This window comes from Protomyctophum bolini, assembly GCF_963924005.1.
Source record: "Protomyctophum bolini genome assembly, chromosome: 23".
NCBI lineage: Eukaryota > Metazoa > Chordata > Actinopteri > Myctophiformes > Myctophidae > Protomyctophum > Protomyctophum bolini.
The window spans coordinates 17,003,060-17,030,183 of NC_137884.1; the positions used below are offsets into that span (position 1 = coordinate 17,003,060).

The 27,124-nt window shown below is 43.0% G+C and overlaps 5 protein-coding genes across 7 annotated transcripts; all 5 read right to left on the reverse strand.

The window, feature by feature from the left end:
* Positions 1-2,750: 2,750 nt before the first annotated feature.
* LOC308310678 (uncharacterized protein) lies at positions 2,751-4,675 on the reverse strand (the record flags this gene model as incomplete). The annotated part of the gene is made up of 3 exons (XM_080757057.1): positions 4,559-4,675; positions 4,097-4,202; positions 2,751-3,317 (listed from the first exon to the last, which is right to left on the reverse strand). The coding sequence occupies exons 2-3, from the start codon at positions 4,199-4,201 to the stop codon at positions 2,751-2,753; spliced, it is 672 nt and encodes a 223-aa protein (XP_080613183.1). The 5' UTR covers position 4,202; positions 4,559-4,675.
* Positions 4,676-6,264: 1,589 nt separating this feature from the next.
* On the reverse strand, positions 6,265-20,234 carry prdm4 (PR domain containing 4). 3 transcript variants are annotated; one of them, XM_080756868.1, is made up of 17 exons: positions 20,216-20,234; positions 18,549-18,589; positions 17,717-17,832; positions 17,167-17,367; positions 16,063-16,232; positions 15,449-15,549; positions 15,085-15,161; positions 14,348-14,535; positions 13,621-13,804; positions 12,950-13,099; positions 12,162-12,280; positions 11,840-11,925; positions 11,302-11,429; positions 9,313-9,490; positions 8,242-8,621; positions 7,609-7,777; positions 6,265-7,471 (listed from the first exon to the last, which is right to left on the reverse strand). In XM_080756868.1, the coding sequence occupies exons 1-17, from the start codon at positions 20,225-20,227 to the stop codon at positions 7,072-7,074; spliced, it is 2,700 nt and encodes an 899-aa protein (XP_080612994.1). In that variant the 5' UTR covers positions 20,228-20,234; the 3' UTR covers positions 6,265-7,071. The 3 variants fall into 3 exon arrangements, with proteins under 3 accessions (XP_080612994.1, XP_080612995.1, XP_080612993.1); XM_080756869.1 differs by having other exon boundaries at positions 17,167-17,355; positions 20,210-20,234; XM_080756867.1 differs by having other exon boundaries at positions 20,210-20,234.
* Positions 20,235-22,014: 1,780 nt separating this feature from the next.
* Positions 22,015-22,701, reverse strand: LOC308310679 (ribulose-phosphate 3-epimerase-like; the record flags this gene model as incomplete). The annotated part of the gene is made up of 1 exon (XM_080757058.1): positions 22,015-22,701. One exon carries the CDS (start codon positions 22,699-22,701, stop codon positions 22,015-22,017), a length of 687 nt encoding a protein of 228 aa, XP_080613184.1.
* A 294-nt stretch (positions 22,702-22,995) lies between these two features.
* On the reverse strand, positions 22,996-24,396 carry LOC308310680 (inositol-pentakisphosphate 2-kinase-like; the record flags this gene model as incomplete). The annotated part of the gene is made up of 1 exon (XM_080757059.1): positions 22,996-24,396. One exon carries the CDS (start codon positions 24,394-24,396, stop codon positions 22,996-22,998), a length of 1,401 nt encoding a protein of 466 aa, XP_080613185.1.
* Positions 24,397-25,502: 1,106 nt separating this feature from the next.
* LOC308310952 (thioredoxin domain-containing protein 9-like) lies at positions 25,503-26,171 on the reverse strand (the record flags this gene model as incomplete). The annotated part of the gene is made up of 1 exon (XM_080757419.1): positions 25,503-26,171. The coding sequence occupies one exon, from the start codon at positions 26,169-26,171 to the stop codon at positions 25,503-25,505; it is 669 nt and encodes a 222-aa protein (XP_080613545.1).
* Between the last annotated feature and the right edge of the window lie 953 nt (positions 26,172-27,124).

Below are 27,124 nucleotides of genomic sequence, written 5' to 3' on the forward strand. Positions count from 1 at the left end.
TAGGCACTGCCTATAGCCAAAATCATCCATGTATCGTCAACCATGGTTCGTGATACATATCGATATCGTATAGCTGTTATCGCTACACCCCTAGTAGGCATGTTTCTTAACTGTCCACAGCTCACCAATAAAACGCAGAGCGAGTATGGTAATGGTTCCATCTTACTAGTGAGGACCAATTATATGAAGATAAGGTTAAAAACGGGTGCATGGATTTCTCAAAAATAGTAAACAAAGCCCCACTCGGGCCCGTTCTGCTCTCTAAAAAGGTACATGGGTTGCATTTAGGCCTATATGTTTCATCATCGTCTTTATGCCAATGAATTCCTCACACATTTTGTGTATTGTCATTGCTGTTTTATCCCACTGACTCACGGGAGCATGTAAACTCTATTTTGTCGTAGACACTCCCGGCTGCCAGGTGCCGGCCCAGCCCGTAGTGTTTCCCAAATAGTGGCTCAGGACCCATCTATGGCTTGCAGACCCATTTGTATGGCTTTATGAGTGTGTGGTCCTTCACGTGAAAAGGTTTGAGAACCTGGTTTGGATTGCTTTGGGGTCGACTAAATGTAATGAGGTAGGTGTGAGTGCCGAATTCTAAATGCGAGGGCTGAACCTCTAGGAAAACTGTGGAATAATAAAATATAGAATAAAACAATCCTCTACTATATATGTTTTAAACATTTTACATAATTATTCATTTGTCAGAGATTAGAAAAAGGTTTTCTCTGAATTATATCCTATCCTCATTGTAACAAAAACTGCCAAAATAATACTGTATACATCTAGAGATGATGCTAATATTAGATATTTTAATAACACTTGCATGCATTTACTTATTAAATGAATTATTAAATATTAAACATGTCTGTCTATTGTATGTGGTTACACCAGTATGCTGATTTCCCCTGATAAATTTGATACCAGTGGTGTATTTTAATTCTGCATCCTATGTATGCACTTGTACTTAATTGTCATCAGTCTGATTTGTAAGCAACTAAGCTTTGTTCCAGTGCTTGGAACAAATTGGTGTAATGTGTCTCAAGTGTGTTGTGCTGTTTTCTTCCAAGTCTCTGTAGCCCAGGAGGAGTGTCTGTGATTTGCAAACCAATTTGTGCAAAGTCCTATGAGTTGTCTTCAAAGCCCCTGTGGTATCTATCAGGACTATGTGAAACCACCACTGGGAACAATTTCACATTGCCTATTAATCCCACAAGTAAGCATTGACTTGTCACTAATAGCTTCTATTTCTTTGTTGCTGAGATGTGTCGGGTTTGTAAACGGAAGGCGTGTGGTTTAAGATTGCGGTTTGGGCCATTTTCACTGTCAATCAAAATTCTAAAGGGTTTTCACTCGTATCTTCTGTTTATCTGTGGCACAAGAAATATGTCAAGGATTTAAAAACTGCTTAAAACACTCACTGCTTGGTTCAAAACTCAACTGCCTCAATAAAACAACTTAAAATCAACATGAAGGGGAAACAATTGACGAAACAAAAAATAAAACTGGTTCATAAACCAAATGCATCACAATAATGTTTTAGTTACTGCCATCATCAGGACACATGATTGCTACTGGCTATAATGAGAGAACCAATGGGCCTACAACTTTATAAACAAACGCACAATTAAATATTTCATAACTCTGACAATATAGAATAAAACACTTAAACAAAACAATTAAAGCATCTGTTGTAGGCAAAGTTACTAAGTCATTTACATGGCAAGAATGTAAGCAGGCATGTTACTTGAGTTTTTGAGAACACTCCTTAACCCAATCAAAACTGAGACCGATTCTAAAAATGTCTTCTAAATCAGTAAGAAGAAAAAAACGTATGTTGCTATATCAGTGGTTCTCAAACATATTCATGTGAAGAACCCCCAAGCTATATTTGTCCAACCCCCATCTGAAAATATTTTGTTTCAGGTACCCCGTAGAAGCAAAGATGTGCACAAAATGTCCACAATTAATTGCAAAGACCCCCGGTTTGATATGTCCTCCATTTACATTTTTGAGGGACACTAGCCTATCCCCTCCAATGCATGGCCTTCTGAAATTACGTCATGTGGCACCCGAGTCTATGGACTTTTAATGTTTGTTAGAGCCTAATGTAGAAATGCACCTGCCAATTTGTATGTAATGTGTATGTACGTCTGTAATCCACGTAACTCGAGAACCGTTCACCCCACCGACTTCAAATGTGACTCATGCGTTTCAACTTCCACACCACCACAGGGAGTGCAGTGCCTGGCCTGGAGTCGGTGGTCCCGGCGCCAACATTGAAAAACAGTGCCATAAGACGGTATGTCATTTTGGAATAATTCATTCCATTCTCCAAAATGTAATACTGTACATAGAGCAGTAATTTAGTGATCCGTTTAATGTTCAGGACATTCTGAAACGCACAGAAAGTCATGACCTACTGTACATCAACACAGTGACGTTTAATCCCTTTTATTGACACATACTACTTTAACTCATTAAAACCGGGAAAGCAGAACCACCGCTATTCCGAACGCCCACTATTCCATTCATCAGAATAGCGGAGTTTCTCCAGGGTTAGAGGGTTTGTGTTAACACAAACATTGAATGCCATTGGCCAGCTTTGAGTGAAACACAAACATTGTATAAACACAAACATTGAAGACGAAGGTGAGGACGCAAATTGTGATTGGCCGGAATGAGATGATGTATGTTGATAAGAGCGCCCCTCACTTCGCACAGGTGTGATTCTTTTTTTTCACTGTGTTCTAATAAGCATTTTCCCCACAGTCGCTGAGACTGGTTTTGGACTCTCCGTCACTGTTGCATTCTGTCCTCTGTGACACAGGCGCGCGGCCTCGCGTGTCTCTGAGCGACGTCTCCACCACGGCGCCGGCGGACACACCATAGTCCAGCAGGCTCTGGAGGTGCTTGATGTAGTCGATGGCGGCGCGCAGGGTCTCCACCTTGCTGAGCCTCTTGTCCTCCAGCTCCTGCGGCAGATGCTCTCGGAGGCGCGCGTAGCCCTCGTTGACGCAGCGCACCCGGTGGCGCTCCCGCTCGTTCCTCTTCCGAATGAACGCGGGCTCCAACGAGTAGTCCAACATGCCATGCAGGTGGTGTCCGTGGAAGCCGGGGAAGTAGGCGAGGTGGCCCGCGGCGAGCCTCTGTCCGTGGACAGAGTCCAGGTGGCCATGTGTACTAGGGTCCAGGTAGGCCGTGTGGACATGGATGGACAGCGGGAGGGCGTCCACGTAGGACACAGTGTCCAGGCGTCCCGGTTTGGCCGTGACCGTTCCGGTTTCGATATGGCCGTCCCGAGTCCCGACATATATCTGTAAAACAATGCAAATAAAAGAACAACATTAAAGGCATACTAGGTAGAATGATTCTACCTAGTATGCCTTTAATGTTACCTGTCAGAGAGGGGAGTGATCAGGGATTCTACTAGAATCCCTGATCACTCGCCCCTCTCTGACAGGTATAATCCAAGTGATTGCTGTCTGATTAGAGAGAACACTATGGGGTTGGATTGGGGGGTCAAATCAACTAATCAAATGATTCCCGAGCGCAGCGCGGCTGCAGCTCACCACTCCAAGAGATGGGTCAAATGCAGAGAAAGAAATGTCACTGCAGTAACGCGTGACAAATCGTACGACTTTGACTAACGAGCATAGAACGTATGATCCCCCCCCCCCCCCCCCCCCACAGACGGAAAAGAAACGTCCCTGCAAGGGATGAATGTCATCATAAACAGTGGAACAAAACCAAAATACAGCCAGAGGGATTTTCTTTGAAAATACCCCAGCATATGGTGGCTGATCGAGGGGAAAACATTACGCTCAAAGTTACCTATAATGCCTTTAACAAACAAATTGCCCTGGTAACCCACCTCAATTGAAATGATACATCAATGTTCAACATGTTCTGCTGAAAGGTGCAAGTAAAATTTGCCCCCCATCCTGATGAAAATGCCAGGCGGAAACAAAAACAAATCAATTCAATGCGATTTAAAAACGAAACGGTGGGAATAGCAGATCTACAAGCTCAAGTTTGTAGAGCTGTTATTTTTGGTATTTCTTTTAATAGGGCAAAAGTGGTTGTGGTAGTTTACCCTAGTGTAGGAGGCTCTGCAGGGGTCCATGGTGAGGTCGCCGTACGCCAGAGGTCGTGCATATGGCATTCGATCCATTACGTCCTCGTCAAGGTGAGACATCATTCTAGGTAGAGAAAGTGCTTCATTGATTCATTGGTGAGAAAGTTGAAGGGGGATTGTAGTTAGATCCAACCATTAATCAAGCTAATTGATTTGATTGAAAATATTTGATTAATTGATCCCTATTTTGGTCAAAAATTGGTAGCCGATCATCATTGTAGATCAGCTATCTTCACCAGTTTTGCATGACACCATTGTGCGACAAAGTATAAAATATGAAAAACATGCTTCTCAATGACTTACCAAATGAGATAATTGATAGAATAATCCTCAAGAAATGAATCTCTGGTTGAAAACATTTAGCTGACAAAAAAAAATATATATATAATATTTGTATATAATTATTTTACCAAAACCTACCTGCTCACATGCCATATAGCCTCTAATCATCTTGTTTTTCTGTGCATAGGTTTCTTCCCTTATAGGTTCCGAATCCTTTGCTTTAGAGCCTGACTCCGTGTGTGCTGTACGTACGTACCTCTCCACAGGTATAAGCGTTAATCTCACCAACAGCATGCTGCTGACTTTGTGACAGTCGAGCTGTAGTTCAGTGTGGTTTCACTGTAGGAGTTGGTGGGTGGGATAATGCACTGCAGCATGTAGCCCTGCCCTCTAATAAGATCAAAGTGCTGATATGATTCTCATGGTCTGTATGTAAATCCCTGTCCAGTGGTGTAATGTAACCATGTACTCAGGTAGTGTACTTAAGTAGGAGTGTGAGGTATTTGAACTTTTCTGCAGTATATTTCCAATTTGCAATGCTTATTACTTCTCGAATTACTTCGCAAATTATTGTCTGCTCCCCTAACACTTATGTGTATAATGTATGTATGTATATAATAATTAATTATTATATACATACATACATTATACACGATCTATCCAGTCTTATCCAATACTCGGCTCTGGTCAATGGAGGTGTCCCCACCGGGGCACCACAAGGATCACAGACCCACTCCAGTTTGCATACAAGCAGCAGAGAGGCACGGATGATGCAGTGATAACTCTGCTGCATCACACCTACGCACAGCTGGAGAAGCCCAAGTCCTTTGTCAGGATGGTATTTGTGGACTTCTCGAGTGCATTTAACACAGTGCAGCCTCACCTGATGGGACAGAAACTCCTCCGGATGAATGTCAACTCCCACCTCATACTGCTCATTCTGTCTTTCCTCACAGACAGACACCAGACCGTCAGATTCAATGGCAACTACAGCTCTAACAGGACTGTGTCCACCGGGGCACCACAAGGATCTGTCATCTCACCAGTCCTGTTCACCCTGTACACAGATGACTGCAGCAGCCCAGACCCTGACATGCTATTCATAAAATATTCAGATGACACGGTTATTGTCGATACCACCAACACCAATAACCGCATCATTGGGGTAATGGACTATTTTGCTGAGTGGTGCAATAACAACTTCCTGGACCTAAACCCCAGCAAAACTAAGGAGCTGCTGGTGGACTTTAGGCAGGGCCCGCCCACTCCACCTCCGGCCCTAGAGATAAATGGCCAGGCAATAGAACGTGTCGAAGAGTACAAATACCTCGGCACCACCATCGACCATAAGCTCACATTCAAGACCAACGCGGAGAACATTCACTCCAAGTGTCAACAAAGGCTGTTCTTCCTCAGGAAGATGAGGAAGCTTCAGGTCCGACCATCGATCCTGCAGGCCTTCTACAAGTCCTTTGTAGAATCCATAATGACCTTCAACATCACATCATGGTTTGGTTTATTTTCGTTCGAGTAATAGTACAACTCTAATAGTATTACTTATAATAATGTAATTAAAGATAACTTCATTCAGATTTATTTATTTTTATTTCATTTTCCAGATTTATTTTTCTTCTTTAATTTAGATTTTCATTGGTGGGCCAGTCTTAATGGTCCCGCGGGCCTGATGTGGCCCGCGGGCCTGAGGTTGAGTATCACTGCTATAGCATCTAAGATGGCACCCCAAACCAGACGCTCATCACAATAGAATTGCTTCTCATCACGTGAAATCAAGCGCCATACCACTTTCGTCCAGCAGGCAGCACTCATTGTGTTAAAGGCACAAATTATGATTAAATACAGGTCATATAATTTATTGAACATGTGTCAACAGAATCCATATTCTTACTCCGTTAAGAATATGGCATTTGCTCTGTTACATTATGCCACTGATTTGCAAAAAAAATCAATATTGCCAGGCATTCACTCTGCTGTAACAGTGAATACACAATAAAACAAAAAAGTAATAGTATAAAGAACATAGCTTATTTTAACATAAATACCATGATGAGTCTTATAACTGGGTCTTTAAAAAACATTTTAACTCATATTTTCTTCTGGGGGTTCTTGGAACAAAATGTTTTCAGATGGTGGGGTCCGTAGCCAAACACATCATTTTGGGGGTCCTTGACATGAAAAAGTTTGAGAACATACGTTGGCAACATACTAGTTTTTAAAATGTCATGATTTTGAAGGCATTTGTAGAATTGGCCTCAGGCCTCAATGTTTTAATTTGTCAATGTAAGTGAAACAAAAAGGGACAACAGTCGTACAAAAGTCAATAAATAAAACCTCTCCAGAGGCACAGTGTGTGTGGTCCAGTGGTTCTCTAAGTGGTGTCCAGGGGTCCTTGAAGGGGTTTCAGGAGCTCCAGAGCTAAATTAAACCACTTTAACCTTTATTCTATACGTAGCTTATTTGAAAATAGCAGAATTAGGTCTGCTAATGTCAGAGAGAATTATTCTGAATAATGTACTAAAATGTACACACATCTTCTCCTATGTGGGTTATTGGCACACAATAATTTTTAGATGGGGGGGGGTCATTTAGGGGAGTCCTTGACACAAAAATGTTTTAAGAACCACCGATGTGAGTCAATGCGAGGGCGACAGCGACTTTTCAGAACTATATCCACCCACGTCTAAGCCACAGTCCTCGTTGCTGGCCGAATCGACAAGTCCCTCCACCTCTCCCCCTCTTCTACCATCTTCCTCCTCTTCCTCCTCCTCCTCATCTTCCTCCTCCTCCTCATCCTCGTCGTCCTCGTCGTCGTCCGGTCCTTTCCGGGACCCCCCCGAACCCCTCCTCTCCCTCTCGGCCTTGGGGCCCTTGCATATCTTGAGGTGGCGGGTGAGGTGGTACTTGGTGAGGAAGGCCTTGTGGCACTTCTCGCACACGAAGTCCCGGCGGCCCTCGTGGGAGTTGATGTGCTTCTTCAGGTGGTTGCTCTTCAGGAAGTACTTGTCGCACTTGGGGCACTGGATGCGACGCTCGCTGTTTGGGGGGGGGGGGGGGGGGGGGGGGCGTGAGACAGGAGAAAATGTGGAAGATATAGTCACTGCCACAGAGGTACAATAACGTAAATGTACAGGTCTACATTTTTTATAGATTGACGTTAAAAAGGAACGTACTGCGTGTGAGAGAACATGTGCTGTCTCAGGTCCTGTTTCCTGAGGAAGGCCCGTTCGCAGAGGTCGCATTTCAGCTTCTCGGCGCCGGTGTGTATGACCATGTGCGAGGTCACGTGCGCTTTCTGGGTGAACGACTTCTCGCAGACCGTGCACCGGTAGTTCTTCTGTCCTGTAAGCAGAAGACACGAGAACGCCGTGAAGCCTCACAATGACCTGTGATAGGAATCCGTGTATCCCATCGTGTGGTCTGGGCGTGCCAAAGATTAAGATGTTTCAGAAGGTTTCACAAATAGTGTCATGATATGTTTTGGTTAAAACAATTTTACTGTTAAAAAGTTAAGGCTCTATGATTCATTATCATCGCTATAGTGGTTGTTCAATTACAGAGGTCTCCCCATCTCTAACAGAACATTTTCAGGTCAGGTGGGTTGCCAATTTCAACTAATCAGGAGAAAGTTCCCATTCATCAGCTTGTTCTTTTGCTATTTGTGTGTGATGCTGTAGTACGAGTATGGGCGTCAATAAAAAAAACGAAGCTAAAATACAAGCTTTCTGGTCGGCAGCAGCAACAGTACACCCTGCATGCATAATGATACTCAGCCTTTCAGGAAAGGCCTTACTGTGCGTCCATACCTGTGTGAATCTTGAGGTGCATGCGGAGGTTGCTGGGGTCACTGAAAGCCTTGCTGCAGTACTCGCACTTGTGCGGCTTCATGCCCACGTGGCCCATGAAGTGCACGTTGAGCTTGGTGGACGTGCTGAACGCCGACGAGCACATGCTGCACTTGAACTTCTTCTCCCGCGTGGCGTGGTGGTGGTGGTGGGCGCCGCCTCCACCGGAGCCCGGGGCTCTGGAGGAGGCGGTGCCATTAGAGTGGGCGTTACCTCCGATACCGCCGCTGTTGCCACCGGCGCCGCCCCCGTTGTTGTTAGAGTTGTGGCCGTGGCACGGCCAAGGGGAAGAGGAGGAGCTGGACGTCCCGTTGGTCAGTTTGTCTTCCTGGTGTGTGGGGCTGTCAATCATGAGCACATAGAAATGGAACTATGAATACAAATCTTTGCTGCCGGGCAGATACCTCTTATATCCATATTCTAACTCTTTGAGTTTTCTCGTAGTACAGCATAAAAGCATGAAAAGAAGCTGATCTACAGGCTCGAAATGTGACGCAAAGCGACGCGTTTTGAGCTTGTAGATCTGCTACTTTGAATATGAACAGTTTTGACCAGATACAAAATAATATTGATTAACGATTTAATTGTGTTCGTGGCATTGAACCTTTGTAAACAAAACTTGCAAAGGGCAGATATGACAAATAACTTCAATACAACGACCAATACCAATAATCAAAAGGGCCAGAACAGGCCATGCAGTTGATAAATAATGTTATACTTATACCTATATTGTTATATTTTTTAAATTGCGCAGTGAGCATGTAGATGGGCTATTTACCATTCAATTTTTCATTATACCGTATTGTGCCGAATAAAAGACGACCTCCATTTTTCAAGACTCATTTGTGGAAAAATAACATTGAATGTCAAATAGTCTAGTCCCCGATTATAATACGGCCCTGTATTTTAGGATATTAACATTCAAAATACAATGTCTTATATTCAGCACAATAGGGTATAAATGAAAATGATTCTGACGATCGGGCAAAAAAAAAAAAAAGATTATTAAGTTGTAATTTGTGGCAGGCCTACTGGTGTGTGTGTGGCTGTGGTTGATCCTGCTGTTGAGCGTGCTCCTGCTGGTGTACGGGGCTGTGGCTGCTGTGAGCAGGAGGCGGGTTGTGGCTGCTTAGGTGAGACTTGAGCTCGGCGAAGGAGGAGCACTCTTTGCCACACTGGCATATCTGGCCCTCGGGCACCTGAGGGACGCCTGCGGAGGATGCGCAAAAGTGACAAGGGATGGGGTCAACGTGTCAATCATAGGGGTGCAAACAGGCAAACTAATCGATTACGGTATTTAACCCATTTAGGCCTGACGTCGGGGGAAAAAAAAAGTTTGCTCGGAAAGAAGAATATTTGTGCCGCATTTTCACGATAAAAAGAAAATAGCAGACCTACGAGCTTTTAGATCTGCTATTTTTCAATAGCTAAAGTATAACAAAATGCTTAGTTAAAACACCAAAAGGGGTTCCCGTCCAGAATGGGTTTAAAAATATATACCTATTTTGGGCATGTCATAGGTGTGAGCTTGTAGATCAGCTATTTACTATTATTGCACCACACCATTGTTTCTAACTATTTTAGTCATGACCCAACCACAAGTGCACCAAAGCATTACGGTCATTGTAGGAATTCAACAATCCAGTCAAACACACAATTTTTTTCTGGCAATAGAGTCCACATTTCAAATTGTGCTACTGTTATCTCCTACAAATACTATTAACGTTGAGCGATGGCGGGTTCTTCCAGTGGTGAAACGGATTAGATGATGTATACAAAATATATAACAAAAAACGAGATTCTTGATTCCCGATTATTTGTTTCATCGAAAAAAGCAACTGCTAGAATAATCGCTAAGAAGTGTAGCCGTGAGGGAACGTTCGCCTCGTCAAATGATGTACATCATACAGAGAGCTGTACAGGTCGTCACATCCAGCTCCTGCAGCTGGTGAGTGTGTGGCAGACGCTAATATGGTTTCTGCCTCGGGTTCGAGTAAATGGTGCGCTGTGACTGGCCAGTCGCTGTGATTGACAGCCTACACCTAAACCTAACCCTAACTGTAAGTGCCCGTGACACTTGGGTTTAACTCCAATGTTTTCTTTAGTTTGAAGTTAATTTGTTATTTACCTTGCTCATTCTGGTTTACCTTTATTTTGACACTTCCTGTTACCAACACATATCTAGCTGAAGCCTGTTAGCTTCACTCACATCAGAACCACTCACCACACTCAGCCAGAGTGACAGGGAGAGATGCAGTGTTTCTAACAGCAGAGCCACATGGTATGATATGTTTGCAACTTCATGTTTGCCCAGTTGACTCGACATTATTGAAATGTTTGTAGCTTCAGTATACAATATGTGGACCGTGTACCCACAGATCACAGTACTGATTGTTTGATGGCCTGTTTGCTGTGCTTCCTGTGTGAAGCTCAAGGTGGCCTTCCAGCCCTTAGCACCCTCGATAAGCGGAGCGAGGTACAGCAGTGTTTGTTTGTTTCATTTGAGTTCATGATTTAATTTATGGTCTATTGTATTTTGTTGTGGTATTTCGTTTGGTCTCTGGTATCTTGGTTATGGTGCTTAGTTATTGTATCACTGCATTATTTATAATTGACCTTTAAATGAACATTTTTATTGTTTATCGTATACTGAAGTGATGAATCTAATGCACTGCTTTATTGTGAGCGAAACTATGATTATTGTGGTGAGTGAAACTATGAAATGTATGATTCTAAAAGTATTTATTTATTCAATTTTATAGTTTTCACGGTGTACCAGTGATCTTCTTCCGTACCTGAAGACGAATAAATTACACCCGTTGAGACCATCCACATCTGATTATTTCACAATTCGAGGGCAGCTACACTAACCTTAACCTCAGTAAAACTATACCTAAACCTAAACCTAACCTCAGTAAACTATACCTAAACCTAACCTCAGTAAAAAATAACGCAGTGACTGGGGGGCGTTTCCAAGAACCCGAATCCGCGGAAGAAACCCTTTTAGCGTGGCAGACGCACCCATCAGGCTGCAGTAGTCTCTGCTGTAGTAGAAGAGCAGCTCCTGTTCGGGGTGGATCTCTGTGCTGGTGCAGAAGAACAGCTTGCCGTTGGCAGGGTAGGCCACCAGGTTCTGCTCCTCTCGGGTCCTAAACAAGCAGAAACCTCTTATCCCCATACCTTTTCCATAAATTAAGGCCGCTACTTGATCATGGCACGACAGTGTCACACGAAAGCATCAAAGCACGTAAACGTTGTAAACACAGATAGACAAACACAAATACACTCATGCATAACAAAAAAAACATGAAAGGCAAAATATTTTATTTTATTACACTCATTATCTGAAATAATTGCCGCTCCTGCTGGAAATGTTATTTTGAAGTGGCTATACTGGCTAATAACCCAGACTCAAATCACACTGTCAATTTTGTTTTGCCAACGGCTGATTCGGTCTGGTTTATTAGCCAGGCTAGCTATACCAGCCCTGAGGAAAAAGGATAGTCATTTTGTATTTTAAAACATTATGCCAGATGCTTAAGGGATGTGCACTGCTTACCTTGCCCTACGGACAAACATCATCCAATTGCATTCATTCTCGTCTGTGGTCACAATGCAGAACTCCAGCACATTGTTGTGGTACATCTGAAACAGAAAGTACAGTTCTTACTGTTCGTTATTGGGAGGTTTAGCTATTAGCAATAATGCAGGGACGTGTCCCCTGTGTCCATCTGCTTCCAACCACCTTAACCCGTTAAAATCGGGAAAGCATCTATCATTTTAGCTATATAATAGAAACATATGTTTTTCCGAAAACTGTTAGAACATTGGTTTAGAACAGTGGTTCTATAAAATAGCAACGTTGCAGTTTGTACACTAACCTTCCATATCTGCGGCGTGTCTTTCTCTGGCCAATCGGAAAGAACCACATTGCTACAGTGTTGCCCAATCATTGGTCCGAAGCAGGTTCTAGGCGAAATGATGTCCCGTGCGAACACGCCTAACAAAAAGCATCACAAGAACACCCAGTTAGTCCTTGAAAAATGTCAACATGCTAGCATCACACAGCTAAGCTGTTTTCTCTTCTTCACCCCAGTGATTTAACCGGTCCCCTACCAAACGGACCTAAAAGGAAGATATAGTATATCGTCTCTGTCAGGGTGGAAACCTCATATGTCCAAAACTGTTACTGTTCAGGATTCTGAAGTAGCATAAGTAACTTGCTTCACGCCACATTTTAAACTTGTGGATCTGCTACTTTTGTGTGACACTGTAGTATAAAAAATAGGGCATTAATTTACGCATATCGATAGGTTTCTTCCCGACAACAATATATTTTGTTGTAACATTTCAATGGGTAAAACACTTGAATGTGTACCACGTTCAACCTGGCATCCCTATTTTGAGCATTTCAATATAGGCAAGGCATGTCCAAAACTGCTAACAGTACTTTTCAGGATTCAAATCCGAAAATAGCAAAAGTAGCAGATCAAATTGTCTGTAGTCTGATCAAGTAGTATGGTGTTAATTTACAACCAATATGGAGACAGGAGGTTTCTGCCCCACAGCGACAAAATATCAGGCTTAAGTGGTTGGGTGATAAATACCCAGATTGGTTAATTGCAACACATTTCCTCCGGGTTTCAGACCTGCGGTGGCGTTGTCTTACCGAGCGGCTCGTCGGCCACTGAGATGCGGAGGCAGAGCAGCCGGGGTAGAGAGAGGCGGGCTCGGCTCTGGATGGGCGCGTCTGGGATGAAGGTGACCGGCCCGTGCTCCGGACAGTCTGAGGTATACGAGCGCTCACACAGAGTGCACCCTGGTGGACAAAAGTCACAAACAGGCACGTGAGCTTGTAGATCGTCAAAACAGCCAAAGCTTCTTTTTTTAAATCACACTTGTGTTAAGTGAGGGACACCCAGATGTTTTAAATTAAATACATTTATTAGAAGATGTATTTATATCAGCGAGATGACGTCTTAACATAGTTTACACGTCCAGTCCATAATCTTGGCTGGCACAAATTACATCATAATTTACCCTAAACAAACATTAAAGTCCATAGACATTGGCTGGGACGGGTAATGTATAATTAGGCTCTAAACAAACATTACAAATAGACTTGGCTTGCCTAAACAAACATTAAAAATAGACTTTACTGGCCTATGGCGTAATTTCGGAAAACCATGCATTGAAGGGGCTTGAGTCCCTCAAAAATGGTTAAACTGCTTGTGATGCTATCATGCTATATTAACTAATAATATAGCTGGGAACCCCCTTGGACCCCTTCAAGGACCCCTGTGGGTCCCCGGAGTTAAGCCTGTCTCTTAAGACTCTTACAGATGGTATAGGCGGGGACCATGTTCTCCTTGTTGGAGCTGGAGTTCTCTAGCTGCAGGCTGGAGTTGACCAGCACCAGGTTGCTCTGCGGCCCCAGGGACACCTCGGCCGTGATGGGGGACACGTTGACCGGCTCCAGACCCATGCCTGCATGCCCGTGGAGCGACACCGCTTCCAGCTGGCCCTGCACGTGCACGCATAGTATAGGGTTGTTGTCACCACCAAGAACGTTAGCATGAAGATCAATTGTCACACAAAGTATTTGCGTTTCTGTTAATTGAGTTTCTGGCATTGAACATTGGAACATATTAAAAGGACACAGGGCACAATGTTTGAAAATGTATGCATTTTTCAGCAGATAAATGTATATAGACGAATGGAAGCTATTCTAACCAGTAACCACTATAGATATATAGAAACAGCCACTTAAATCATATAAAAAAACAGCTGCGTGCTTGCTGCATGAGATGTTGTGATTGTGCCTCGCTTTTCTCCCTCTGAGAAAGTAAAGGTCTATTCATACTCCAGTTTTAGGTGATAAGGTGAGAACCAGTGGTTAGTAAAAACAGGTTAAGCAGTGAGTCGCTTACCACCGCGGCGTGACGTCATGTTTTCACATGAGATGAACTTCAAATGTTCCACTAATACTTCGGCTACGTGAACACGGAGTATGTCAAATGACAGCGACCAGCTGCTGTTTATGCAATAATAATTGTGAGAGGCCTACCTGCGCGGACATGGAGCCTGTAAGCACCACGCTGACCACTCCGCCCACCGCACCGGAGGCATTGCCCCCCACGCCCCGCCCCCCCATGTGCTCCGACTCCATCACCACGCCGTGGAGGGGCGGCATCACGCCGGAGGACGTGTCCACGCCGGCCATGCCCTCGTGGGGCTGCGGGGGCCTCCCTCCGCCTAGGGTCATCACAATCATAGATACAGAATAAAAAGAGCATGAACAACATATAAAATACATTACATCAGTAGATGAAATGCAGTAGAAAAAGACACAGCTATATGTGAAAAAGAATACAACACAACTAAAACAAAACAAATACACTAACTAACCAACCCCCTCTCGCCTCGTCTCCCCCCCACGGCCCCCATTGATTCATTGTACAGTCTAATGGCCCTTGGGATAAAGACGATGCTAAATCTATCTGTGCTACATGTCTGGGATAAAACCTGTTAGGCTTGGTAATGACATTTTTTGTCGACGACTGAATTCTCACACAAAGATTAGCGACTTCAATATGCTTTTGGCATTGGACATTGGACCATACAAATACAAATTACATGTGTTTTTTTGTTGTTGTTCAATGACCGGTACCAACAATCAAAATGAATAATGTACTGTGGCCAAAACAGGCCATAGATATACTCAATGAGTAGTGTAGTTTGTAGATCTGTTAATTCTGCAAAAGAAATACAAGGCGATTGTGTAAGCATTATAACAGGCCTTGCCTCCGCCCAGCTGCTGGTGGGTGTCGGAGACCGTCACCACACACACGCCCTCCATGTTGGCCAGGTCCTCCCCCATCCTGTCAAGGGGACCAAGCATATTAGAAAGCAGTGGTTCTTAAACCTTTAACCCAGTTATACCTGACTATTCTAAAATAAATGCTTTCTGAAGAACTTTTCTATGTCAGTCGCTTTCCGTGATTGGACATACATACAGACACAGGGACACACATAGCTCCGTAATGGAGCAGAGGCACCGCTCAAAAAACTAGCCATACAGCTTCTTTTTTTATATATATATATATTTTCGCTAATCTTAATATCAAAATGAAATAAAAACGAATTAAAATGTCTAAACAATAATTACCTATCAGGCGACATGGGGCTGCTGACGCGGGACTCCATGGTCAGGCCTGCTGAGTCCAGCTCGTGAGCGCCGCCCTGGTGGAGGTCCCCCTGGCTGCTGACCTATGGTAGACCACATGAACAGTTTATTCAACCAATCGATTCAATTACTTTAAAAATTAATATTGATTCAGTCCAATAACTTTCAACCTGACATCCCTATGTTGGGTATGTCATTGTGAGCTTGTATAGTAGTCATTTTTACTAGATTCAGGATTGCAGAAAAACTCAAAACTGAATAGCAGGTCTGCTACTTTTGCTACATTTGTGTGACGCTGTACGGTAGCTGCCCTAAAAGCAAAAATGCAGCAACTATGGGTTTAAAAGTGTTTCAACTGGTCAGCCAAATGAGATGTGATATTACACCAATTGTGATATCTGTTCTGTTCATCCCCCAAAATCCATCCATCCATCCAGCTTTGTAGGGTTATGGCGATCATGGCGAAATGGCAGCTTCCTTACTCGGATGACGGGAGGTGTAGTTCCCTATATAGCATTCGGACTCGGAGATTGTGGAATAGTTGTCTGGCTACACGAGACTAGTAAAAAGGCCGTGCCGGCGGCAGTGAGCCCTACCTGTCGAGCGTCCAGGGGCACCAGGACCTGCTCCAGCGGGCCCCCGGGGCCACTGTAGGGGTCCATACCTGAGGGGTTGTTGCTGGCCACAGACAGAGTGCCGTCCATGTTGAGACTGCTGGGATGGATGTACTGAGGCGGAGGCCGGTCCGCCAGATAGGATAATATACCTTCAGCAGGACAGAGACACGGTGTGACAACGAGTAGTATGTCGTTTGCTAGGGCTGCAAGTTAGTCAAACTATTACATTTAATTCATATAAAATACAATTATTTTAATGAAATAACATCGATTTTGGGAAAAGAATTTGAAAATGGCTGATCTGGCCTGGGCCGCGGCTGAGCGGTCCAGGCACCTAGGCCGGTAATCCAGCCTGACAGTGTGTCGCGGGTTCGAATCCCGAGCCCGACGACCTTTGCTGCGTGTCTTCCCCGTCTCTCTCCCCCCTTTCCTGTCAAGCTACTGTAACCTATCAATAAAGGCAAAAAAAGCCAAAACAAATATCTAAAAAAGAAAAAAGCTGATCTAAAAACTCACAATGCCTCATGAGCTTGTAGATCGGCTGTTTTTGGTATTTTTGCGTGACAGTGTTGTACAAACTATGGCGAGCGGGAGGCCAGCGGTTTGACTGGGTCCGCCAATTGTCGCCCCAGCCACAGCATGCTCCCCGTTCCGTATTTCTCACGCACACTCATATACTGTAACATAACTATTTTATTTTGTATTTCTTTAATATTAAATTACTCAAGTCAAGGTTTTCGCTTACTATAAACGCTGTGCAAAAATTGCCGATCGACAAGCTCGATGCGACGCATTGTTAAAAAAAAAAGGAAAATAATTATACTTATAAGCCAGTGAGGCTTGTTTTTTTTTTGTTTGTTTTTTTCTATATTGCACTTTTTTAATTCTTTGACTTTTTTGTCTAATTTTATCATGTTCGGAATAAAGTTTTTTCATTCATTCATTCATTGTAGAGCTTGTAGATATTTTCACTATTTTGGAACGCTTTTGAAAGTCTTTGAAACGTTCAGCGTAAAGTGACACGCCCCAAACTAGGCATTGATTATTAATAGATTATTTTGGTTAAATCCTTCATTACTTTACCTGGCAGTATGTGTCTGAAGTAGCTGCTCTCCAGGTGGGGGTATGGTGGAGGGGGCAGAGAGTAGTTCCTCTCCGACAGACCACACATCACCCCCCTGTCCCCCAGGGGGCCCATGGGCAGCATGAGGGACAGCGCTGAAGGCAGGGACCCCAGGGGTGGACCCAGGCTGGGGATGGCCACCGGCATGCCTGCAAAAGGAACTAAGTACACTTATACTCAAGTACTGAACGTACATTTGACGTAATTAAGGGAATTAGGTGGGTGTTTGAGGGGTACACACAGTAAACACAGCTAAATAGGTTAATATAGCTTCAAAATCGTTTAATCAACCCTTTATTCTAGTATACAGTATAGTATCGACTATTTGATTACAAACTGCCATTTTCAAAAAATCTAAAATATTTCTGAAACATTTAGCAACACAAATGTTGTATGGGCTTCCTGGCACAGAATATTTTCTGACTTGGGTCTGTGGCTTGAAATGAAAGAGGTTGAGAGAACCAGTGTCAAACAGACCCACAATGTAAAAAGGTAAAGTGCCTTCCTTACCTGGTGTGGGGAGGGGGTTGTGTGTGGGGGATGTGGGCAGACCCAGGTGGCTGGCGCTCACAGAGGGTACACTGAGCTGGTCCATGCCCACAGGACTCAGATTCATGTCGTTCATTCTGGAGAGACGAAGGTGTTCAAGGTTTTTATTTGTCAACAATGCCAGTTACAAAGTAAAAAGAGTCAAATTCATTTTGCAGCAGCAGCTACAGTCTCAAGGGTAAAGATTCTGTGTCATAAATTAAATGTTTCCTGTGTTTTTAGTTATAGAGGACAATTATAATGTATTAAGTCATATGAGGCTTATTAGCCAGGGATCCTTTTAAGAGGGAATCGTTAAGGAACCGGAATCGTTAAAATCCCAAATGAACACTACTCACAGTCACAACGGATTTTTTTCAGGGTGTGACACGGCATACTACAAAGTATGAATCAGGCGTGCATAGGATGTAACAACCACCTAAATATATCACTAAACCACACTTAGTTTTGTTACATCTGTACGATTTCTGAGTTAAATTAACACTGAGAAATTGTACAATGTACCCGTTAGAGGTTCTCTGTTAGGGGAAACCTGTAGCTGCCTTAGGACTGTATCACTTATAATAGTTAGCTGGTTACCGGACAAGTGGTCAATCACTTGAATCCAAGGTTTTCTTAGATAGTTCTTCTCATATATTATATATATATTCACTTTTCTTCATTATACGGCAGTTTATATAAGGCGATGTGATGCCAGCATTTACGTGGTTACAGTACCACGGTCTCTGTAACAGGACAATTACAAAACATTCTAGAAAAGTATTTATTTATGTCCAGCATGAGGTAGGCCTACCTGAATTCAGCAACGTAAAGGGTGTACCGGTATTTGAATACCTGCAAAGGGACAAAGTGTAAATCACCAACACCAAGTAGTAGCCAAGTATAATTTGTGCACATACAAGGATTTGATTGGTAAATGTCTCTATATATAATAATGACAATAAGAAGGAAAGAGAAATGAATGAATAGCAAAACATCATCTGAATGCAGCAATAAGTGAATTGCCTATGAAATGGAACAGTTACTTTAAATGCATGGTAAGCGGGTAGAATTTTACTGTAGTAAATACATGTTAAATTCTCCATTCATTATCAAGGGAAATAATGTTTGTGTAGGACAAAGTTTGTGGACACACACCAAAAGCTGAACATAATTATAGGAAGGGGCTAGCGCCACTCAATGTGAAAGATTTTGAATCTTTTTTGAAACATTCTTAACACAAATCTTGTATTGGGAACTTATACAGAGCATAAGGTGACCAGATTGATCTGTTCATTTGAGCCACAGAAGTATAGTTTGTGTGGGACCGGACGGGACAGGGTTAGCAATTTATTTAAGTTGACATTAAATGCCTTGATGTCATATTCGACCATAGGTCTAATAAGGCATACAATTTTGTTATTAAACGGTAACCCCTCTGGCCTCTCTCACACTTTATTATAAAATGCTAATTTTAAATTAAATGTTTGGGGCACACGATTGGCAGGTGGTGTGATGATTAATTACACAGCACCTATCGCATTAAGGCACCTGCCAATTGTGTGCCACAAACATTTGTGCTTGACATTTTCATTAATTCAGACCAGCTGTCATTCCGGGCCTCTCGCCCGGAGAGAAAGGTGTCCGCGGTGCAGCTCATGAAAAAGTGGAGATATTTGACAAAATTCACGTTTTGTGCCATTACCTTCACATGGATGTGAAACTAGAGGACAATATCTCACTGCACGTCTTTGGAATTATTTAATGGGTGAGTACAAACGGAGCATTTATCACTAGCCACTGTTCTGCCGCTGCAACCGCAAGTATAGGGCACTGTTCTATGGCTCTGGTATGTGGAATACTAGCCATGTATGAAACAACAGAGACATTATAGGGCTATTAAAGGTGGTATGGCCGATTGGTACAATGAGAGAACAGAAAGACAGGTTAGACAACGAACTATTAGAGGACTAACTTTTAGGACATTAACACTGATGCCTGACACTGCCAGTCACAATGTGGGACAGGGTCTAAATTTGTAGGTCGCCTGAAACGTCGTGGTCAAATACATATACAATTATGGGTCCTAAATGAACATGTTTGAGAACCACTATGCTGTATGTAGACTAATAAGTATCACTAGGGTGCTTTATATACTGTAAATGAGTATCAGTTGAATATAGGCCACCTGGCCCCTTTTGCCTAAATGTCTGACTGTAACTCGTGCCGTTTACATTTCTAACAAAGTATTCAATCAATCAATTCTTCGAGAAATAGGCACACGTATTTACAAACAACCTGCAGCTCTGTTGTTTGCAACGATCATCAAAGCAGGCAAGCAGAGTGCTACTGTGCACGACAGCTACACAACACACTGACACTAATGTCGGAATCCAAACGCATCAACCTGCCTACTAGACGACTATATTCACATGCATTTATAAGAAGAAACATAACATCAAAACAATAACATACCAAAACAACAATGCACATCTGAACGGAGCCATTATGCTAGATGCTACTGCGCACGCGCCCGTTATGCCGTCCGCAAGCGAGAATGGAATTGTGGGAATTGTAGTTTGTTTTCTTTCTTTCTTTTTTTGATCTTGTGTGTGACAGTGACTGTGTGTGTGATTAATTTCTCACAGTAGGAGACCCCCAGTTGTCATTGGGGCTTTCTAGGGGGTCCCCAGAAAGATCTGTCAATCGAAATGAACAATTTAAAATCTTATTTTGACGACTTTTCTTTTTTTCTTTTATTTATTTGTTTGAGTTACGTGTTATGTCATTTATATTGGTAATATTTCATTTGCATACAGCACACTCATAGGGTTTCTCTTAGCTAATTTACAAACGGCACAGCTGTAGGGTCTCTTAATCGTATTTACAAAATAAATAAGGGTTTTCCAGATATTGATTGTTGATTGTATTTATGAACAGTTTGGAGAATTACAGTAGCCTACATTTCAAGCACAATACAAAACTGTACACTTTGATATATTTATTAACAGTTTGCAGAATTACAGTACATTTCAAGCACAAACTCAATACAAAGACTGTAAACTGTGAGTGGACGACCCAATTAAGCATTACACTTGTTTACAACAGGGTCCAGTCCACCATGTTCAATTCATCAAAGGAATTACATATATGTGGACGACCATAAAGCATTACACTCATTTACAATAGGGGTCCAACGTCCACCATGTTCAATTCATCATAACATAGACGTAGGCGGCTACAAATATACACCTATATAGCCAAAAACAGGAAATCATCATAGAGGAGGTAAAAAGGGGGTAAAAACATGCAGTGAGGGGGGAAAGGGGTGGGTGGGGGATTCAGATTGTACGGGGGCCAGCCGTCGGTAGGTGCCCTTTGAGAGTGATTTTTGAAGGAGTGGTGGAAATACAAGTGGCACAAACTTGTGAAGAATTGAGCACATTTAACAGTTTGGTATCGAGTTGTGCTTGAAATGTACTGTAATTCTCCAATCTGTTAATAAACACTTCAATCAATCAATCAATTCACAGACTTTACAAGCTTTTACCCCAAAAAAGAGTGAAAATTCTATATTAGCCATATCCTTATTTCCCATATTCAGATTTTGTTATTGTTTTAAATTTGATTTAATCATGACAAGAGAAGCTTCATTCAGCCTGGGAAAAAAATAATCAGTTTTCTCCTATCCTGATTGTGCCCCATAGTGGACTGACAATCAAATTGGCTTGGGATGTAACTTTTTCCATCTATAGGACTTACAATATATCCTCAAGAATCGCTCAAGAACTGAAGCTCACAGTTATTTGTCAAAAGATCTCTGACATTTAGATATCCCAATAAATGAATTATATGATGTGCTCTATCCCCTTTTATACGCCAAAAAAGCGACGTCAAAGATGTTCGTATAGCCTGGTTAACCACTCCCCCTTGAAATTGCATTTCCATTCATTTGTGTGGAGTCTCGACTCTGCTAATGCATGGATGTGGCTGTGGGAGTATAGCCTTGACAGACAACCCCTTCAGCCAATCAGCGTGACCAAAAAAACTGACTTGACCCCGTCTTATAGCTGCTTGCAGCTATATTTATTATCATTATTATTACTATTATGATTGGCAGTAGTGAAAATACACCTACAAGCTCAACATGCGTGGCAATATGACATGTTGTGAGCTTGTAGATCAGCTATTTTTGCTGTAGTCCTACAACGACATAGGCAGTTGAAATCACAGAACTGTCCTGTCCCCAAGGTATATATGCTGGTAACTAAAGACAGGTATCAGGCCTCTAGCGATCGTTTCTGAATTGCTTCTGCCACTACGGTGCGAAGAAGAGCAATGACGGCACGCGGATCATCACTACCAATCACGGCACTGCCCGACACAATCATGTTGGCTCCTGCTTTGGCACAGCTGTGAATGGTGTCAGTTCCCACACCTCCATCCACCTCGATGTCCAGTGTAGGGAACTGGCTCCTTAGCCAGCTGACCTTGGGCATCATGTCCTCCATGAATGTCTGTCCTCCAAAGCCAGGTTCAACAGTCATAACCAGGGCCATGTCAATCTGATTAGCCCACGGTGCAAGTTCTGCAACTTTAGTGTCGGGCTTGATTGCCAATCCTACCTTCATTCCACTCTCTCTGATCTCCTTGATGAGGTTCCCAGGGTTGGTGGTTGCCTCCAAGTGGAATGTATACTGGTTGGCTCCTGCAGCAGCCATCGGTTTCACCCATTGTTCTGGCCGAGAGACCATCATGTGCATGTCAAAGAATGGATTCTGGCCTACAAACTTTCTTAGGGACTCCACCATGGGATGTCCAAATGTGATGTTGGGGACAAAGTGTCCATCCATAACATCGAGGTGCAGATAGTCGGCCCCGCATTCCATAATTCTCACACACTCACTGCCCAAGCAGGACAGGTCACTGCTAAGGATGGACGGACCGATCTTTGCATCATATGCCATGATGGTTCTATCTGTTGCCATGTAGTCACTCTTCTTGACACAGGTTGAAGTCTTGCCACAGACTTCTACACACTGAACACATTTTTGCAGGTCACACCATTATAAACACAGGTGATGATGTAATACAGCTTGTTTTAAATTTAAACCATGTCAAATGTGTAGAAATAAAATAGACATCAATAAAACCGTATCAAATTGAGGGTCTTTGAATAGTTTCTGAACCACTGCTCTAGATGATTCCAGGTGCCACTTCAACATTGCTGCCCTCCTGTGTGCATGGAGGACTATGGTGGATCATTGGTTCTCAATGTAGAAGGATACAATCTGGTGGTCCAGGATAAGCTGGCGGGGGATACTGTCAAATGGCTTGGGGTCCAGGTCCACGATGGACACGGAGAAGGAGAAACGAGGAGCAGAAGACCTGGAGGAGCACAGGAGATCTCTCGCTTTCATCTGACCCGACAAACCTTCGTCCTCGCCGCAGGGAACCAAGACAACCATGACGGAGCAATCCTTTGCAGTCAAGGCGACCCGGTACTGATGCACCTTGGCTACAGCGTAATCTATAGAGCCATCATCTTCGGCAGGACATTTCTGGGTCCTGTCCAAGAAGGCTGCATCATACGGACCGTCCAGCTGGAGACAACTCCTGTCTCCAGGGTAGAGTTTCAGGTGTTTTTCAAGGCGACGGTAAAGAGGCTGGAGACCTTCAATGTCTAAACTGTCCAACATCTGAGTGTGAAGGATCCTGGACAGAACGCAGTCTCTGGGCAGACCTGGACAACTGTTTCTTTTCAGCTCTGTAGTGAGGAGGCTGGCCTCACAGAAGCCTTGCAACTCTTCTCCTCCTCTCTCCAATCTCATTCTTTGCTCCTCTCCTCCATTGTTCAGCAGAGCTTCCACCAACACCTGTATGAGGTCATTAAGGACAGCCTTGTTGGCCAGGTGGCCGTTGAGCCTCGGCGTTCCAGGCAAGAAGTAAGGTCTGAGGTCTTGCAGGAGTGAATTCAAATCCTGGGAGTCCTCACTGCCCTTGTTTCCTTCATATATACACTGACCACCCTTAAATATTTTACAGTTATTTTGTGGTTCTTCTATCAAGTGTTTGATGGCAGAGTACATACGCTGTTTGTTCCCTGAGAACAGGTCTAGAGGACAGTAGAGACTGGATCTCTTCCACTTCCCGTTGGCCACCTTGTAGCGTTGATGAGTGCAGAAGCGACAGATCTTGGTCTTGATGTCTCTACTGACGTGGCGAGCTGAAGGTAGGAAGCCACATTTAGGCTTTATCTCTATACAGAGAGGTGCGTGTGTGGGCAAGTTATATGGAGGTAAGGTCAGGTTTGGAAGGCACAGAGCACAGCCACTGTAGATGTCCATCGCCTTCTTACAGCGCCACTGTGGTCTCTTATGCTGAACTTTGATTGACAGCTGTCTGACAAACTCTAAAGGCAGCTTGATCACTTCACCACTGTGGACAAATCTGTCTCCCAATAGAGGACTCATGATGTTCTTACCGAAGTCAACAATGTGTCTGTAAGTCTGCTCTGAAGTCTGGGGAGCGTTTTCAGAGTCTTCTGTCGAGTATTTGAGGAACCGTAGAACCCTGAAATGCTGCAGGTGTGAGACCACCAGATTCTTGTTTCCTTCTCCGTGGTATTTCCAGTCGTTCTCGTCCATTTTATCGAGTTCCATAACTGTCTGTCTGTCCCAAACAAATTTGTCATTCAGTATTCGTTTTGTTTTTGAATAAATCCTGGCTGCATCTGTTAAAACTGATAAGAAACAGAGTATTATCCATACAAAAGAATAGTATTAAGTTAAAGAATTATAAAAACTTCACTTGAAGTCCTGAGACTCCTGAACAGACCCATGTTATATAACTGCAGACCGCATGTTGACCACAATGTTAGGGAGAATTCTCTAATATGATGCCATATTGACAACCAAATATAGAGTTTGACACGGCTCCATATTTGGGAAAGACTGATCAGTGTATATATATATGTGGGACAGTGGGACGGTATTTTCTTCCCCCTAATGAATAACTGACTGTATTGTGTTGCTCGCCATTTTCGTTTGTTTGTTTTGTTTCTGCATGTGCTTTTTGTTTTTCTTGTCTGTTTTATTGCATTGTGCTTATAATTTATACCTTTCTAGTTTGTCTCACTTTTGATTCATCTTTATGTGAAAACATAAAAATTAAATAAAAAGTTATATAGTGTATATAAAAAAAAAGCTTGTACATCAGCTAAGGTAACGATGCCCAACCTGTGTGCAGGGGCCCACTGGATGTCCTTGAGGACATTGCAAGTGGGCCCCAACTAACTGGCAAACCAAGGTTTCATTGTTAGCATAATAATAATAATAATTAAATAAAAAAGTCATTCTTTTTACTACCGTACATTAATCCCATTGCTCCAAGCCAGAACACAGAGAGCAATTGATCTCGGGAACCGTTGGCCAGATTACAGTGAAACTATGCACACACTCCCTGGATGTCAGGTGTGCATTTTTGCAAAACACATTTTTTGATATCACTCCTACAGATTTTGTCCTTTTTTGTTTTTGAGTGGTGCTAAACTCTCCAACATGTGGCTTTGTGTAAAACAGTGAGCCTGCGGCACCCACAGTGGCCCTGGGGCCACACATGGCCCTTGCTTGGTGTGGCGACCCTAATGGCAGATCATATTATATTCTCAATCCTTCTGTTGATTATATATATAAGTTACATATCAATTGTCTTGACAAAAGCAAAGCTTGTTTTCTGCAAACTATTTGCAGAAAATTGGCAGCGCATTCTAGTCCTCTTCAGAACCTGAATCTGAATCATTGTCTCTACCTCGAATTGTCTTCTCCACCCTTTTGAATATAGAGGCTGGCTTCTGTGTCTGCGTCTGTGATGGAGGCTTCAGTCGGTCTCCGGTGTAGTTAATCACATCTGCACGTGCAAGTCTCCATTCCAGCATCTCTGTGGAAAACTCATCTGTATTTCCGAGGTCGGAGAATCCAGCAACATAGTCTGTGGTTTTGCCATCGATCAGTAGGGCCAGGGTAGGAATGGTCTTGAGCCGCAGCCTCTGTGAAAGGAAAGGGGCTTTCTCCACTTTCAGCTTGAGGAATTTGGTCTCAATATGCTTCTTGGCCAGGATAGCCAAGTGTTTGTCAAAGATTTGGCATTTGATTGTGGAGTCATTGTAGAAATGACAGACCATCTTCTTGCTTACCTTGGCCTCGTTGAAAAAGTCTTTCTCACTGGGGATTTCTCTGTATTCTCCATGGCCGTTAGCCAGCCACTCTTGCTTCTGTTTCTGGGCTTTCTTGAGGGCGTCCAGGCGCCTTTCCCTCAATTTGTCCAATTCCTCTTCACCCAATTGGTCCAATTCTCTCAATTGAGCATCCACCTGTTCCTCGATCAACTTTGCAGACTGCTCCAACACCTTAGCTATGATCTGCTGCTGACTTTCCATAATCTTACACTGTGAGAGCTATTCCACCACTAAGTGCAACAGGGAAAACAACAAGTTAAGGTCATGCACAGTTGAAGTCCAGATTCTATGAGTGACCCCTTTATAAACACATTATATTACGACAGTCATACGACACTCCTTTGATCTTCTTCGATTGGACAAGGTACAGTACAGGCTATATACTGTATGTATCTGAGTACTGTGCTGTATAATATTTGTATGTTCACAAAAAATTCTGATGAATTAAAAATGGAGGACCCCAATATAGATAAACAAGCCATTGTGCGTTTCTATAGAGCAGGGATGCCCAAATGGTAGATCTACCACAAGCTGTGCAGGTAGAGCACATGACATGCCCTTAAAGGATATTTAATTAAAAAAGAAGGAAAAAAAACTACATATATACATATATATATATTCTTTTTTTTGCATACAGTATGCCACTTAAATTAAGGTGGCTTGATTTATTTACATCAAAAGGGCATGTGAGCTCAAACCCACAATTCAACATTTTAGTTTTAAGATGTTGATATTGATTTTGTGGCCCCAAATCACACCTTAGAAAGCACAAGTGTATTTCAAAAAGTGTTTTTTGACAGCAGAAACTGCCTGTCATAATTTCACCCCCCTTTTGATTGATTGAAATATTTATTAAGAGTTTGCAGAATTACAGTACATTTCAGGCACAACTCAATACAAAGACTGTTAACTGTGAGTGGACGACCCAAGCATTACACTTGTTGTTTACAAGAGGGTCCACCTTGTTCAAAACATTTAGAGACATACAAATAGACACTTCTATATGGCCAAAAAGTGTGTGTGTGTGTGTGTGTGTGTGTGTGTGTGTGTGTGTGTGTGTGTGTGTGTGTGTGTGTGTGTGTGTGTGTGTGTGTGTGTGTGTGTGCGCGCGCGTGCGCAAATATAATATTATAAATTGATTAATTTTCATATAG

Excerpts from the sequence above, each read along its gene's own strand:
- prdm4 (XM_080756867.1), bottom strand. Across the intron at positions 16,233-17,166 it reads CTTCAGACACATACTGCCAG|GTATATTATCCTATCTGGCG; the intron begins GTAAAGTAATGA and ends GTCCTGCTGAAG. Across the intron at positions 13,100-13,620 it reads GGTCCCCGCCTATACCATCT|GGTGCACTCTGTGTGAGCGC; the intron begins GTAAGAGTCTTA and ends TTTGTCCACCAG.